This window comes from Heptranchias perlo, chromosome 9 (assembly GCF_035084215.1).
Source record: "Heptranchias perlo isolate sHepPer1 chromosome 9, sHepPer1.hap1, whole genome shotgun sequence".
In the NCBI taxonomy this organism is placed as follows: domain Eukaryota; kingdom Metazoa; phylum Chordata; class Chondrichthyes; order Hexanchiformes; family Hexanchidae; genus Heptranchias; species Heptranchias perlo.
Genome location: NC_090333.1, coordinates 19,142,231 through 19,157,236, shown reverse-complemented (window position 1 = coordinate 19,157,236; position 15,006 = coordinate 19,142,231). Strand labels below are relative to the sequence as shown.

At 43.3% G+C, this 15,006-nt stretch overlaps 1 protein-coding gene across 1 annotated transcript in view; it reads left to right on the top strand.

The window, feature by feature from the left end:
- The window catches only part of f3a (coagulation factor IIIa), a 33,687-nt gene that overhangs the window by 9,666 nt on the left and 9,015 nt on the right, over positions 1-15,006 (top strand). Inside the window, exons 3-5 of the mRNA XM_067989660.1 lie at positions 11,342-11,532; positions 13,912-14,093; positions 14,194-14,347. Coding sequence (XP_067845761.1) covers positions 11,342-11,532; positions 13,912-14,093; positions 14,194-14,347 — 527 coding nt within the window. The remainder of the gene's footprint in view (positions 1-11,341; positions 11,533-13,911; positions 14,094-14,193; positions 14,348-15,006) is intronic.

Genomic DNA, 15,006 nt, shown 5'->3' with positions numbered 1-15,006 from the left:
CATATATAGTAATGTGTTGAATAACAAACAATAATGTTTAAATCATTCAATAACACAAACAGTGGGACTAGGATGCAAAAACACTATGTAGTTAATCTTGTGTCCCCACACTGGCATGATCTTTTGAAACAGTGCAAGAATGCCATTTCACTGATACACAAACACTGTTTCACAACTTAAAGGGCCTCAAGGTGAAGTGTTTTGCACAATACTTTACATTATTGGTAATTTGATGGATGGATAATATAATAAATGATAAATATGATTCTGCAGTTTCCACAAGTTAAACATTGGGAAGACCAAAGTCATCATCTTCGGCCACCACCACAAACTCCATCCCCTCACCACCGACTCCATCCCCCTCCCTGGCCACTGTCTCAGGCTGAACCAGACTGTTTACAACTTGGCATACTAATTGACCCTGAGTTGAGCTTCTGACCCTATATCCTTTCCATTACAAAGACCGCCTACTTCCACCTCTGTAACATTGTCTCCCTCTATCCCTACCTTAGCTCATCTGCTGCCGAAATCTTCATCCATGCCCTTGATACCTCCGTACTCAACTTTTCCAATGCTCACCTAGTCGGCCTCACATCTTCCACCCTCCATAAACTTCAGCTCATCCAAAACTCTGATGCCCATGTTCTATAAGAACATAAGAAATAGGAGCAGGAGTAGGCCATACAGCCCCTTGAGCCTGCTCTGCCATTCAATAAGATCATGGCAGATCTTTGACTTCAACTCCACTTTTCCGCCTGATCCCCATATCCCTTGATTCCCTTAGAGTCCAAAAATCTATCAATCTCAGTCTTGAATACACTCAATGACTGAGCATCTACAGCCCTCTAGGGTAGAGCATTCCAAATATTCATGACCTTCTGAGTGAAGAAATTCCTCCTCATCTCAGTCCTAAATGTCCGCCCCCTTATCCTGAGACTATGTCCACTAGTTCTAGACTCTCCAGCCAAGGGAAACATCCTCTCAGCATCTACCCTGTAAAGTCCTCTCAGAATCTTATATGTTTCAATGAGATCACCTCTCATTCTTCTAAACTCCAGAGAGTATAGGCTCATTCTACTCAATCTCTCCTCATAGGACAACCCTCTCATCCTAGGAATCAATCTAGTGAACCTTTGTTGCACCGCCTCTAAGGCAAGTATATCCCTCCTTGGATAAGGAAACCAAAACTGCACACAGTACTCCAGGTGTGGTCTCACCAAAGCCCTGCACAATTACAACAAGACTTCCTTACTCTTGTACTCCAACCCCCTTGCAATAAAGGCCAACATACCATTTGCCTTCCTTATTGCTTGCAGTACCTGCATGCTAACTTCCTGTGCTTCGTGTACAAGGACACCCAAATCCTTCTGAACACCAACATTTAATAGTTTCTCACCATTTAAAAAATATTCTGCTTTTCTATTTTTCCTACCAAAGTGAATAACCTCACATTTCCCCACATTATACTCCATCTGCCACCTTCTTGCCCACTCACACTTAACCTGTCGATTTACCTTTGCAGACTCTTTGCAACATCCTCACAGCTTACTTTCCCACCTAGCTTTGTATCGTCAGCAAACTTGGATACATTATATTCGGTCCCTTCATCTAAGCCATTAATGTAGATTGTAAATAGCTCAGGCCCAAGCACTGGTCCATGCAGCACTCCACTAGTTACAACCTGCCAACCCAAAAATGACCAGTTTATTCCTACCCTCTGTTTTCTGTCCATTAACCAATCCTGAATCCATGCTAATATATTATCCCCAATCCCATGAGCCCTAATGCTATGTAACAACCTCTTATGTGGCACATTATCGAATGCCCTTTGAAAATCCCACACGTGTCCCGCTCACTTATGACCATTATTCCCACTGACCTATATTGGCTGCAGGTAGCCAATGCCTCAAATCTAAAATTCCTAATCCTTGTGTTTAAATGACTTTATGGCCTCACCCCTCCCTATCTCTGTATCTCCCTCCAGTCCTACAACCCACACCCCCTGAAATCTCCATTCCACCGACTATAGCTTTGGGGGCATTCCCCAAACCCCTCGTCCCACCATTGTTGGCCATGCCTTCATTTGCCTAGGCCCCATGCTTTGGAATTCTCTCCCAAAACACCTCTGTCTCTTCACCTCCCTCTCCCTTATAAGTCCCTCATTAAAACCCAACTCTTTGACCAAGCCTTTGGTCACCTTTCCTAAAATCTCTTCCTGTGACTCGACATTCTTTTTTTCTGATTACATCTCTGCAGTGGCTTGGCACATTTTTCTACATTAAAGACACTAAATACAAGTAGTTTTGTTGTAAATATATTATCAATTAACTCCTGCTAGATTTTTTTTTAAATCATAGAATCGTAGAAAGGTTACAGCAAGGAAGGAGGCCATTCGGCCCATCGAGTCGGCGTTGGCTCTATATAAGAGCAATCCAGCTAGTCCCACTCCCCCACCCTATCCTCATAGCCCTGCATATTTTTTATTGTTAAGTACTTATCCAGTTCCCTTTTGAAGGCCATGATTGAATCTGCCTCCACCACCCCCTCGGGCAGTGCATTCCAGATCCTAACCACTCGCTGTCTTAAAAAAAAGTTTTTCCTCATGTCACCTTTGGTTCTTTTGCCAATCACCTTAAATCTATGTCCTCTGGTCTTGACCCTTCCACCAATGGGAACAGTTTCTCTCTGTCTACTCTGTCTAGACCCTTCATGATTTTGAATACCTCTATCAAATCTCCTTGCAACCGTCTCTGTTCCAAAGAGAACAACCCGAGCTTCTCCAGTCTATCTACGTAACAGAGCCCCTCGTCCCTGGAATCATTCTAGTAAATCTCTTCTGCACCCTCGCTAAGGCTTTCACATCTTTCCTAAAGTGCAGTGCCCAGAACTGGACACAATATTCCAGTTGTGGCCGAACCAGTGTTTTATAAAGGTTCATCATTATTTCCATACTTTTGTACTCCATGCCTCTATTTATAAAGCCCAGATACCGTATGCTTTTTTAACCGATTTCTCAACCTGCCCTGCCATCCTCAACAACTTGTCTTCATATACCCCCAGGTCTCTCTGTTCCTTTATCCCTTTTAGAGTTGTGCCCTCTAGTTTATATTGCCTCTTCTCGTTCTTCCTACCGAAATGTATCAATTTGCATTTTTCTACATTAAATTTCATCTGCCACGTGTCCGCTCATTCCACCAGCCTGTCTATATCCTCTTGAAGTTTGTCACTATCCTCCTCACTGTTTACTACCCTTCCAAGCTTTGTGTCTTCTGCAGATTTTGAAATTGTGTCCTGTACACCCAAGTCCAAGTCATTAATATATATCAAGAAAAGCAGTGGTCCCAGCATCGACCCCTGGGGAACACCACTGTACGCCTCTCTCCAGTCCGAGAAACAGCCGTTCACTACTCTCTGTTTCCTGTCACTTAGCCAATTCTGTATCCATGTTGTTACTGCCCCCTTAAATCCATGGGCCGCAAGGTTGATGATAAGCCTACCATGCGGCACGTTATCAAAGTCCTTTTGAAAGTCTGTTTACACCACATCAGCTGCATTGCCCTTATCTACCCTCTCTGTCAACTCATCAAAAAACTCTTATCAAGTTAGTTAAACATGATTTGCCTTTAACAAATCTGTGCTGGCTTTCCCTAATCAATCCACACTAGTCCAAGTGACTGTTAATTCTGTCCTGGATTATCGTTTCTAAAAGTTTCCTCACCACTGAGGTTAAACTGACTGGCCTATAGTTGCTGGGTTTATCCTTACACCCTTTTTTGAACAAGGGTGTAACATTTGCAGTTCTCCAGTCCTCTGGCACCTCCCCCGTATCTACGGATGTTTGGAAGGTTTTTTTTATTCGTTCATGGGATGTGGGTGTCGCTGGCAAGGCCAGCATTTATTATCGATCCCTAATAGGTTATGGCCAGTACCTCCGCAATTTCCACCCTTCCTTCCCTCAGCAACCCAGGATGTATCCCATCCGGACTGGGTGACTTATCTACTTTAAGTACAGCTAGCCTTTCTCGTACCTCTTCTTTATCAATTTTTAGCCCATCCAGTATCTCAACTATATCTTCCTTTACTGAGACTCTTGCAGCATCTTCTTCCTTGGTAAAGACAGATGCAAAGTACTCATTTAGTACCTCGGCCATCCCCTCTGCCTCCGTGAGTAGATCTCCTTTATGGTCCCTAATCGCCACCACCCCTCCTCTTACAACCCGTTTACTTTTTACATGCCTGTAGAAGACTTTTGGATTCCCTTTTATGTTGGCCGCCAGTCTATTCTCTTACTCTCTCTTTGGCCCTCTTATTTCCTTTTTCACTTCCCCTCTGAACTTTCTATATTCTGCCTGATTCTCACTTGTGTTATCAGCCTGACATCTGTCATACACCCCTTTTTTCCATTTCATCTTACTCACTATCTCCTTTGTCATCCAGGGAGCTCTGGCTTTAGTTGCCCTACCTTTCTGCCTCGTGGGAATGTGCCTGGACCTACCCAGAAATGGCCCTATAGAACAGCATAATGCTTGCCTTTCATAAAGTTTCATCTAAAATGAGTTTTTAAAAAACTTTCAATATTCATTCAATAAATGTCATATTTTGTTTTTTTTTCACACACTGATTGTGAGTATCATTTTTATCAGTGCAGTTGCTGCAGTGTTGGCTGTCATGTAAACGTCTGGAAATGAATTCCGCACCAAATGTGATTGTGTGTATTACTGGAGTTGAAATGCTTACGGTGAACAATGTGTATACATCTTTAAGGTTTTAGGACAGTATTACCAGCTTTCTAAATGTTGAAGCAACAATGAGCCAAGATTTCCTTTGTATATGTAACAGAATCATAAAGCCTTAGAATTCCCATTACTCATAGCACAAAGAGGAAAACTTGTCCCAGTACATAAGAACATAAGAAATAGGAGCAGGAGTAGGCCATTCGGCCCCTCGAGCATGCTCCGCCATTCAATAAGAATCATGGCTGATCTTTGACCTCAACTCCACTTTCCCACCCGAGCCCCATATCCCTTGATACCCTTAGAGTCCAAAAATCTATCGATCTCAGTCTTGAATATACTCAATGACGAACCATCCACAGCCCTCTGGGGAAGAGAATTCCAAAAATTCACAACCCTTTGAGTGAAGAAATTCCTCCTCATCTCAGTCCTAAATGGCCGACCCCTTATCCAGAGACTATGCCCCCTAATTCTAGACTCTCCAACCAGGGGAAACAACCTCACAGCATCTACCCTGTAAAGTCCTCTCAGAATCTTCTATGTTTCAATGAGATCACCTCTCATTCTTCTAAACTCCAGAGAGTATAGGCTCATTCTACTCAATCTCTCCTCATAGGACAACCCTCTCATCCCAGGAAGCAATCTAATGAACCTTCGTTGTACCGCCTCTGAGGCAAGTATATCCTTCCTTAGGTAAGGAAACCAAAACTGCACACAGTACTCCTGGTGTGGTCTCACCAAAGCCCTGTACAATTGCAGCAAGACTTCTTTACTCTTCTACTCCAATCCCCTTACAATAAAGGCCAACATACCATTTGCCTTCATAATTGCTTGCTGTACCTGCTTGTTAACTTTCTATGCTTCGTGCACAAGGACACTCAAATCTCTCTGAACAGCGACATTTAATAGTTTCTCACCATTTAAAAAATATTTTCTTTTTCTATTCTTCCTATCAATATGAATAACCTCACATTTCCCCACATTTTATTCCATCTGCCACCTTCTTGCCCACCCACTTAACCTTTCTATATCCCTTTGCAGACTCTTTGTGTCCTCCTCACAGTTTACTTTCCCACCTAGCTTTGTATCGTCAGCAAACTTGGATACATTACACTCGGTCATCTAAATCATTAATATAGATTGTAAATAGCTGAGGCCCAAGCACTGATCATTGCGGCACCCCACTAGTCACAGCCTGCCAACCTGAAAATGATCCGTTTATTCCTACTCTCTCTTTTCTGTCCATTAACCAATCCTGTATCCATGCTAATATATTACCTCCAATCCCATGAGCCCTTATCTTGTGTAACACCCTTTTGTGTGGCACCTTATCGAATGCCTTTTGAAAATCCAAATATACTACATCCACTGGTTCTCCTTTATCTACCCTGCTAGTTACATCCTCAAAAAAATCTAATAGATTTGTTAAACATGATTTCCCTTTCATAAAACTATGATGACTCTGTCTAATCATGTTATGATTTTCTAAGTGCCCTGTTACCATGTCCTTAATAATGGATTCCAGCAATTTCCTGACGACTAATGTCAGGTTAACTGGCCTGTAGTTTCCTATTTCTCTCTCCCTCCTTTCTTGAATAGCAGGGTCTCATTTGCTACCTTCCAATCTGCTGGGACCGTTCTAGAATCCAGGAAATTTTGGAAGATCATAACCAATGCATCCACTATCTCTGCAGCCACCTCTTTTAGAACCCTAGGATATAGGCCATCAGGTCCAGGGGATTTGTCGGCTTTTAGTCCCATTAATTTCTCCAGTACTTTTTCTTTACCAAATTAATTACTGTAAGTTCCTCACTCTCGTTAGACGTTTGGTTCCCCACTATTTCTGGTATGATTTTTATGTCCTCTACTGTGAAGGCAAATACAAAATATTTGTTTAACGTCTCTGCCATTTCCTTTATAATTTATCCTGTCTCAGCCTCTAAAGGACTCATGTTTATTTTCGCTACTCACTTCCTTTTTACATACTTGTAGGAGCTCTTACAATCCATTTTTATATTTCTTGCTAATTTACTCTCCTATTCTATTTTCTACCTTTCTATCAATTTTTTGGTCATCCTTTGCTGGTTTCTAAAACTCTCCCAATCCTCAGGTTTACTACTCTTCTTGGCAACATTATAAGCCTCTTCTTTTAATCTGATACTCTCCTTAACTTCTTTAGTTAGCCACAGAGTTTTTATTTCTCAATGGAATGTATATTCGTTGAGAATTCTGAATTATTTCTTTAAATGTTCGCCATTGCTTATCTACCGTAGTATCTTTGATCTAATTTCCCAATCTACCTTAACCAACTCACCCCTCATACCTATGTAATTGCCTTTGTTTAAGTTTAAGGCTCTAGTTTCGGCTTAAGTACGTCACTCTTGAACTCAATGTGAAATTCTATCATATTATGATCACTCTGCCCCAAACAATCCCTTATTGTCAGATTACTAATTACCCTGTCTCATTACACAGGACAAGATCTAAAATAGCCTGTTGCCTGGTTGGTTCCACGATGTATTGTTCCAGGAAACTGTCTTGAATGCTTTCCATGAATTCGTCCTCCAAACTACTTTTGCCAATTTGATTTGCCCAGTCTATATGAAGATTAAAGTCCCCCACAATTATTGCATTTCCTTTGTTACTGTTGTTAAACAGCGATATAAAAATACACAGACAACCTTCTATCATTTTTAGGCTTGACTGTTTACGGTGCAAAGGATGAGGGATTTCAGTTATGTGGAGAGACTAGAGAAGCTGTGATTGTTCTCCTTAGGGCAGAGGAGGTTAAGGGGAGATTTGATGGAGGTGTTCAAAGTCATGAAGGGTCTTGATCGAGCAGATAGGGAGAAACTGCTTTCACTGGCAAGAGGTTCGGTAACTAGAGGACACAGATTTAAAAGCCAGGGGGGAGATGAGGAGAAATTTTTTCACTCAGCGAGTTATTATGATCTGGAATGCACTGCCTGAAAGGGTGGTGGAAGCAGATTCAGTCGTAACCTTCAAAAGGGAATTGGATTTCTACAGGCCCTAAGCTCTGGAATTCCCTCCCAGCCTCTCTACCTCTCTCTCCTCCTTTAAGACGCTCCTTAAAACCTACCTCTTTTACCAAGCTTTTGGTCACCTGTCCTAATATCTCCTTGTGTGGCTCGGTGTCAAATTTTGTTTGATAATGCTCCTCTGAAGCACCTTGGGGTGTTTTACTACATTAAAGGTGCTATATAAATGCAAGTTGTTGCTGCTGTTGTTGTAGGGGCATGGAGAAGCTATGGTGGGAGGACTGGAACTGAGTAAATATTTATTTTCAGCTTGCTGGGTTATTTGGAAGGGGAGATGCAAAGGCCCAAAGGCCATGATGGAGTTTCATTGAAAGATTTGTACCCTGCATTTTTTTTAAATGTTGGAGTGTGTACTGCCCTGTATTTATACTGCCGAATGTTTCTTTTTTTAACTTGTGGTTCAGTTTGAAAAATAAATAAAATTTTGCTTATATTCAGTACATTTTAAAATTTTGTTCATTTACAAAAGAGGTTTTCTGTACTCAGTATATTTTTAAAATTCTAGTGAAATGAGGCACTTTCTTTTCTGTTAGCAGCTCCGCTGATACAAATGTTCTTGTAAACATTTACAGTTTGAAGATTAAACACATGGGGCCCGATAGTAGGAGGGAGGCGGGTTGCCAGCGGGGGTGGGGGTGGGGGGGGTCAACTGGGTGCGTGGGTAACCCGCCCAGTAAAATCGATGGGTTCCCCACACAATCGTAAGTAAATTGAAACCACTTACCTTGGCTTCTGGGTTTCGAGCTGGAAAGCTGCGCAGCGGGCAGACTGCGCACCCGCATCACAGGCTGTCAGCTGGAGGAGCCCTATTTAAAGGGGCAGTCCTCCGCTGACTGATGCTGCAGAAAGGAGTCAAAATTACAGCATGGAGCTGCTCCCAGGTTTAATGATGCCTCACTCCAGGTCCTACTGGATGGGGTGAGGAGGAGGGGGAGGACAGAGATCTTCTCCCCGGCGGGCGGGAGGAAGTGGCCTGCCTCTGCCACCACGAAGGCCTGGTTCAAGGTGGCAGAGGAGGTCACCAGCACCACCAACATATCACGCACCTGCATACAGTGCAGGAGGCGCTGCAATGACCTAAGTAGGTCAGCCGAAGTGAGTACACTTACTCGTTCCCCTACACTCCGTCTGCCACATCACCGCCCCCACCCCATATCTCGTTCTGCACTGCCAACACTACACTGTCACATCACCCCTCATACCCACTCAAAACTCATCCTCATCTTACCTGCACTTACTCACCTCGCCAGTACTCATCCCACCACTACCACTCATCCCAATCCTCATACAATCTCATGGCTCAATCTCATACTCACCCTCTCATGCATCTCTTTCATGGTCAGCCTCACCCCACCTGCCACTACCTGTGCTGCAGCCACAGGGCATACAAAACATATGTGCAGTAGGGGGCATAAGGCAAATGTGTCGTGAGCATGAAGGGGATGCACAAGGGTGTTTGAGGGTTTGTCATGGTTTTTACTTATATTTGATTTCTGATCAACTCACGTTACATATTATATTATCACCACTACTGCCACGTCTTGGCCATTCTCAACTGGCCTGTGCAATAATGCCCTTTCATGAGGTTCTCCATGAACACCCTTGATGCCACCCATTGGGTCACCCTACAGTGGGTGTATGTGTAGTTGCACGACTATTTTGTGCAGGTGCTTGTTGCGCAGCACTGTGTTGTGTAGCTCCACGTGGCGGAGGTGGACGGCATGCCTGACGAGGCTGGTGATGTTGGTCGTCATCTAATAGAGTGATGAATGTAGCAATAGAATCCCCCCCCCCACCAATCCTGACGGTGTGAGTGTGAGGGGGTCCACAAAGTAGGTAAATATGTTTGGACAGCCGAGTTTAGGGTATGATTTAATAATTTGGAGCGTGGAGACAACGGTGCGGCAGGCAAAACTTTGTCTGTGGTGACAGAGTGCCCTGCTGCAATGAATGAGGGTTTACCCCGCACCTCTTAAATGGACCATTGCAGCTGCCGCTGGCTGCTGGCTGCAACACGTCTGTTTTAAACAGGGAGTGTTTCCCCCAGCATGGGAAACACGCTCTGGGTAGTCCAAAATCTGAATCCTCCTAAAATCTCCAACTAATGAGGTCTGTAAATGACCTCAAGTACCCAGATAATGATCTTAAGTGGGATCCCACCGGCTTTGATTGCCAGTGGGAGTCCCGCATGCGGGGGCTGCGCGCACACCGATTCGCGTCATTGGGGAACCCGGAAGTGGGCGGGTTGGAGCTGGGCTCCGGACCCGCTCCGGGAATCCCCAATTTTAGGAACCCCCCCCCCCCCCCCACCCCCGGCCAGGAGCACACCCGCTCGGCCATCCGAAAATTGACCCCATGAATATTGTATAACAAAATTGAGATTAATTTAATTTTAATGGGATCTTAAAAATACAAGTCCCAATATACCCCTTTGTCTCATTTCTTCCCCTCCCCCGGTGCGGGGTCCCTGAAGTGTGCTTCAGATCTGAATTGACCTGGATGTGCCTGGATTTACGGGCTCAGTTCCCAACATTCCCCTGGCAGGAACCTGTGTACAGAATCGGGGATGGAAAGCCGGCTGCTGCTGAAATCCTGAGTGCACTGCAGCAGTGGTAATGGCCACTGGCTACGGTACGTAACTTCTAGCTGCTGCCCAAAGAAAGCAACCAAAAGGCTTCCAGTCCCAAGGGTCCAACGGCTCCCTGTGGTGGGGGGGACGCAAAGAACAGTTGCCTTCTTGGCTTTGCTGCCTGCCCTTTTCAATCTGGCATGAAGACTTCCGACAGCTTCTTTGAGTACGCTTCCAAATGGGTGCCCAACCAAAATCAAGAACTCCCCCAAAAAGCTGTTGAGGCTGGGGGTCTATTGAAAATTTCAAAACGGGGATTGATAGATTTTTGTTAGGCGAGGGTATTAAAAGTTACGGATCCAAGGCGGGTAGATGGAGTTAAGATACAGATCAGCCATGATCTATTTGAATGGTGGAATGGACTCAAGGGGCTGAATGGCCTACTCCTGTTCCTATGTTCCTAACCGGCATTCCCAGAAGATGATGAGTCGGGAGGTGCTGTCAGGCCCTTCCCCCACTTCACTCCCATGCCATTACAATGTCTTTGCCCACCCAGGGTAACGTAAAATCAGCAGAGGCCCGATGTCCATAATCTCCACCCTTGTGCCCGGCATCTGAGCGCTTCTCGGGTTTAAAGGAGAGGAATGTTCGGACTACTGTCAATTTTTATGGCTGTCCTGTCACTTCACTCGCCTGCTGCGGTAAAGGAAGGTTTTATGTTTTAAGCTGGTAATCGTACAGTTTAGTCGGGTTTATACTAAATCTGGAACTAAACCTGCCGTGCTCATCAACAGCCTGTGTGTGGGCAGAGTCTGATTGGTCCTACGATCGGCGAAATGATCATAACGGCAGCTTATTTTTCCTAAGTAAATGAGAAATGTTCTCAGAACGATAAACCTTTGACTTCTAAGTTTATTTTAAAAGATAAACAGATGAATCTTTTAATTTTAAAATAGCATTGACTTTTTTTTCTTAAATAGTGAGCAATCTAACTGGAAGAAAAAGCCCGAATGTACCCGGAGTAAAATCACAAGCTGTGACCTGACCAACCTAATACAGAATGTAGCTGACACATACACTGCTGAGGTGTTAACCTACAGTGCCACAAAAACAGAGGATGTTGAAGAACCTCCTTTGAAGAGATCTACTGCATTCCAGCCTTTAAAGCAGAGTGAGTGTCGCTAACATTCCTGGAACACACGAGCCATTGTATCATGAAGCTTGCAACAACAACAACTAGAGCTTGCATTTATAGTGCGCTATTAAGTTAGTAAAGCATCCCAAGGAACCTCACAGGAGTGTTATCAGACAAAATTTGACCGAGCCACATAAGGAGATATTAGGACAGGTGACCAAAAGCTTGGTCAAAGAGGTAGGATTTAAAGAGCGTCTTAAAAGAGAAGAGAGAGGTAGAGAGGTTTAAGGAGGGAATTCCAGAACTTAGGGCCGAAGCAGCTGAAGACACAGCCGCCAATGGTGGAGCGATTTAAAATCGGGGATGAACAAGAGGCCAGAATTGGAAGAACGCAGAAATCTTGTAGAGCTGGAGGAGGTTACAGAGATAGGGAGGGGCGAGGGATTTTGAACACTAGGAGGAGAATTTTAAATTCGTAGTGTTGCCGGACCGGGAGACAATGTAGGTCAGCAAGCACAGGGTTGATTGGTGAACAGGACTTGGTGCGAGTTAGGGTATGGGCAGCAGACGGAGGGTGGAAGACCATAAGACCATAAGAGATAGGAGCAGGAGTAGGCCATTCGGCCCCTCGAGCCTGCTCCGCCATTCAATGAGATCATGGCTGATCTGATTTTTACCTCAACTCCACTTTCCCGCCTTTTCCCCATATCCTTTGACTCCCTTGCTGATCAAAAATGTGTCTGACTCAGCCTTGAATGTATTCAATGACTCAGCCTCTACAGCTTTTTGGGGTAAAGAATTCCAAAGATTCACAACCCTCTGGGAGAAGAAATTCCTCCTCATTTCCATCTTAAACGGGCGACCCCTTATTCTGAGACTATGCCCCCTAGTTTTAGATTCCTCATGAGGGGTAACACCCTATCGAGTCCCCTCAGAATCTTGTCTATTTCAATAAGATCTCCTCTCATTCTTCTAAACTCCAATGAGTATAGACCAAACATGTTCAATCTTTCCTCATAAGACAACCCTTCTATACCTGGAATCAACCTAGTGAACCTTCTCTGAACTGCCTCCAATGCAAGTGTGTCCTTCCTTAAATGAGGGCACCAGAACTGTACGCAGTACTCCAGGTGTGGTCTCACCAGTACTCTGCACAGTTGTAGCATGACTTCCCTGCTTTTATACTCCATCCCCCTAAAAATAAAGGCCAATATTCCATTTGCCTTCCGGATTACCTGCTGCACCTGTATGTTGACTTTTTGTGTTTCATGTACGAGGACACCCAGATCCCTCTGTACCGCAGCATTTTGTAGTATTTCTCCATTCAAATAATATTTTGCTTTTTTATTTTTCCTCCCAAAGTGGACGACTTCACATTTTCCCACATTATATTCCATCTGCCAAATTTTTGCCTATTCACTTAACCTGTAAATATCCCTTTGCAGACACTTTGTGTCCTAATCGCAACTTGCTTTTCCACCGATCTTTGTATCATCAGCAAATTTGGCCACAAGACACTCTGTTCCTTCATCCAAGTCATTGATATATATTGTAAATAGTTGAGGCCCCAGCACTGATCCCTGCGGCACCCCACTAGTTACAGATTGCCATTTTGAAAATGACCCTTTTATCCCGACACTTTGTTTTCTGTTAGTTAGCCAATCCTCCATCCATGCCAGTATATTACCCCCAACACCATGAGCTCTTATCTTGTGCAGTAATCTTTTATGTGGCACCTTATCGAATGCCTTTTGGAAATCCAAATATACTGCATCCATTGGTTCCCCTTTAACCACACTGCCCATTACTTCCTCAAAGAACTCTAATAAATTTGTCAGACATGATTTCCCCTTTATAAAACCACGTTGAAGGTTAATTTTGATCTATCATCCTTCCTTCCCTTCTTACCACAGAAACAGAAATTTGCTGGGAATACACAGCAGGTCTGTCAGTAGCTGTAAAGAGAAAAGGCAATATTTCCGATGCAGGGTTAAACCAGAAATGTTACCCTGTCCTTCCTCTTTACAGATGCTGAGGGACCCACCTGTGTATTTTTCTTTTTTTCCTGTACTTCTAAAATAGCATATCCTCGGACTCACCATGAGCAACACCACAGGAGATCTGCTTGTTTGACTGTAAAAGGACACATTATCTAAAAAAATATAATAGAATGAAACAAGTTTAAGAGCCACAGAAAATATGCCCAAGAAGAGGGAAAACCAGAGTGAACTACTACAAAACTTAGTGCATGGCACTATGATCTTTTGTTGTACCCATTATAGTTGAGCATTAAACTTATATTCTTGTCCAAATATGCTACATTATATCATGTTGCAACAGAAAAACAATAAAAGAATACACTTAGTAGAAATATCTTGCTTCTGTTTAATGTGTTGATGTTTTTTTATATTCTAGCTGACATTGGACAAGCAACCTTTGAGCTCATTGAAAAGAATAAAACTGAAGTGCAATTGACAATCAAAGATCCACTTACCTTCATCAAATTTTCAAATAATACTTTTAAAACCATACGTGATATCTATGGATCTAACCTCGAGTACATTGTGTTTTATTGGAAAGACCGCTCAAGTGGCAAGGTGAGTTCAATCATTGTGCTGAATTTGTATTTTCTGTTTGAAAGATATTTGTGGGATGTATTGCTGACAGAAACAGCATTTTTAAAAATTACTTTTACAGAAATCTTTAATTGCGAAAGATCAAGATAAACGAATTAAAGTCGAAGAGGGAGTCACTTACTGCTTCTCCATCCAACCCCATATTAAATCTCCATTTAAAGATGGCCAAGAAAGTTCGGTCAAATGCACACGCTCTCAGAGAGATTCCCCTTCAGGTAGGTCCTTTTTAGAAACAGTCAGCTTTGTGTCCTAATTTATAAGGGATGTCCATCGTTCAAGCACACCTGTGTACCTGTGAGGGAGTACCATTACCGATAGTTACTGGTCCAAAGAATTCTTTTTCATTTGTTTTAAGAAAAAAATCAAAATAATCTTGGTTCCATAGGCCCCTTGGTACCCTGTAACATCCATTCCCTTGTAAAAGTGATACACATGAGCAATATCAGGTGGGATTCCCCTCTGTGGGTCTACTGAACAGAATAGGGCTCTCCCTTACCAGTATTGTCGACTTCATAGGGGTGCGGATTGACACCTCTGCCAAGTATTAGCCAAAGCCAGCAACCATTCACAGTTGTGATAACGGTTAATTATGACCTTGCTTAACACTGGCATAATCTCATGATCACATGCAGTGCTTGCTGGTAGCCTCTGTGCATAGCTGGGAGATTAACAAGTTTAAGCGGATAAAATTTTATTCTCCTCAACAGGTTATTCAGTTTAATTGGCCCTGAATTCAGTACCAGGTTAGTTTTCTCGACTAACAGTTTACCAAATGACGGAGGTGAACGTAGGCAATTTAATGATAAGTGCTTTCATTGCTCATTTAAAATCCAATCACAACGGTAGTCTGTTAATTCATCTATGAATTGATTTT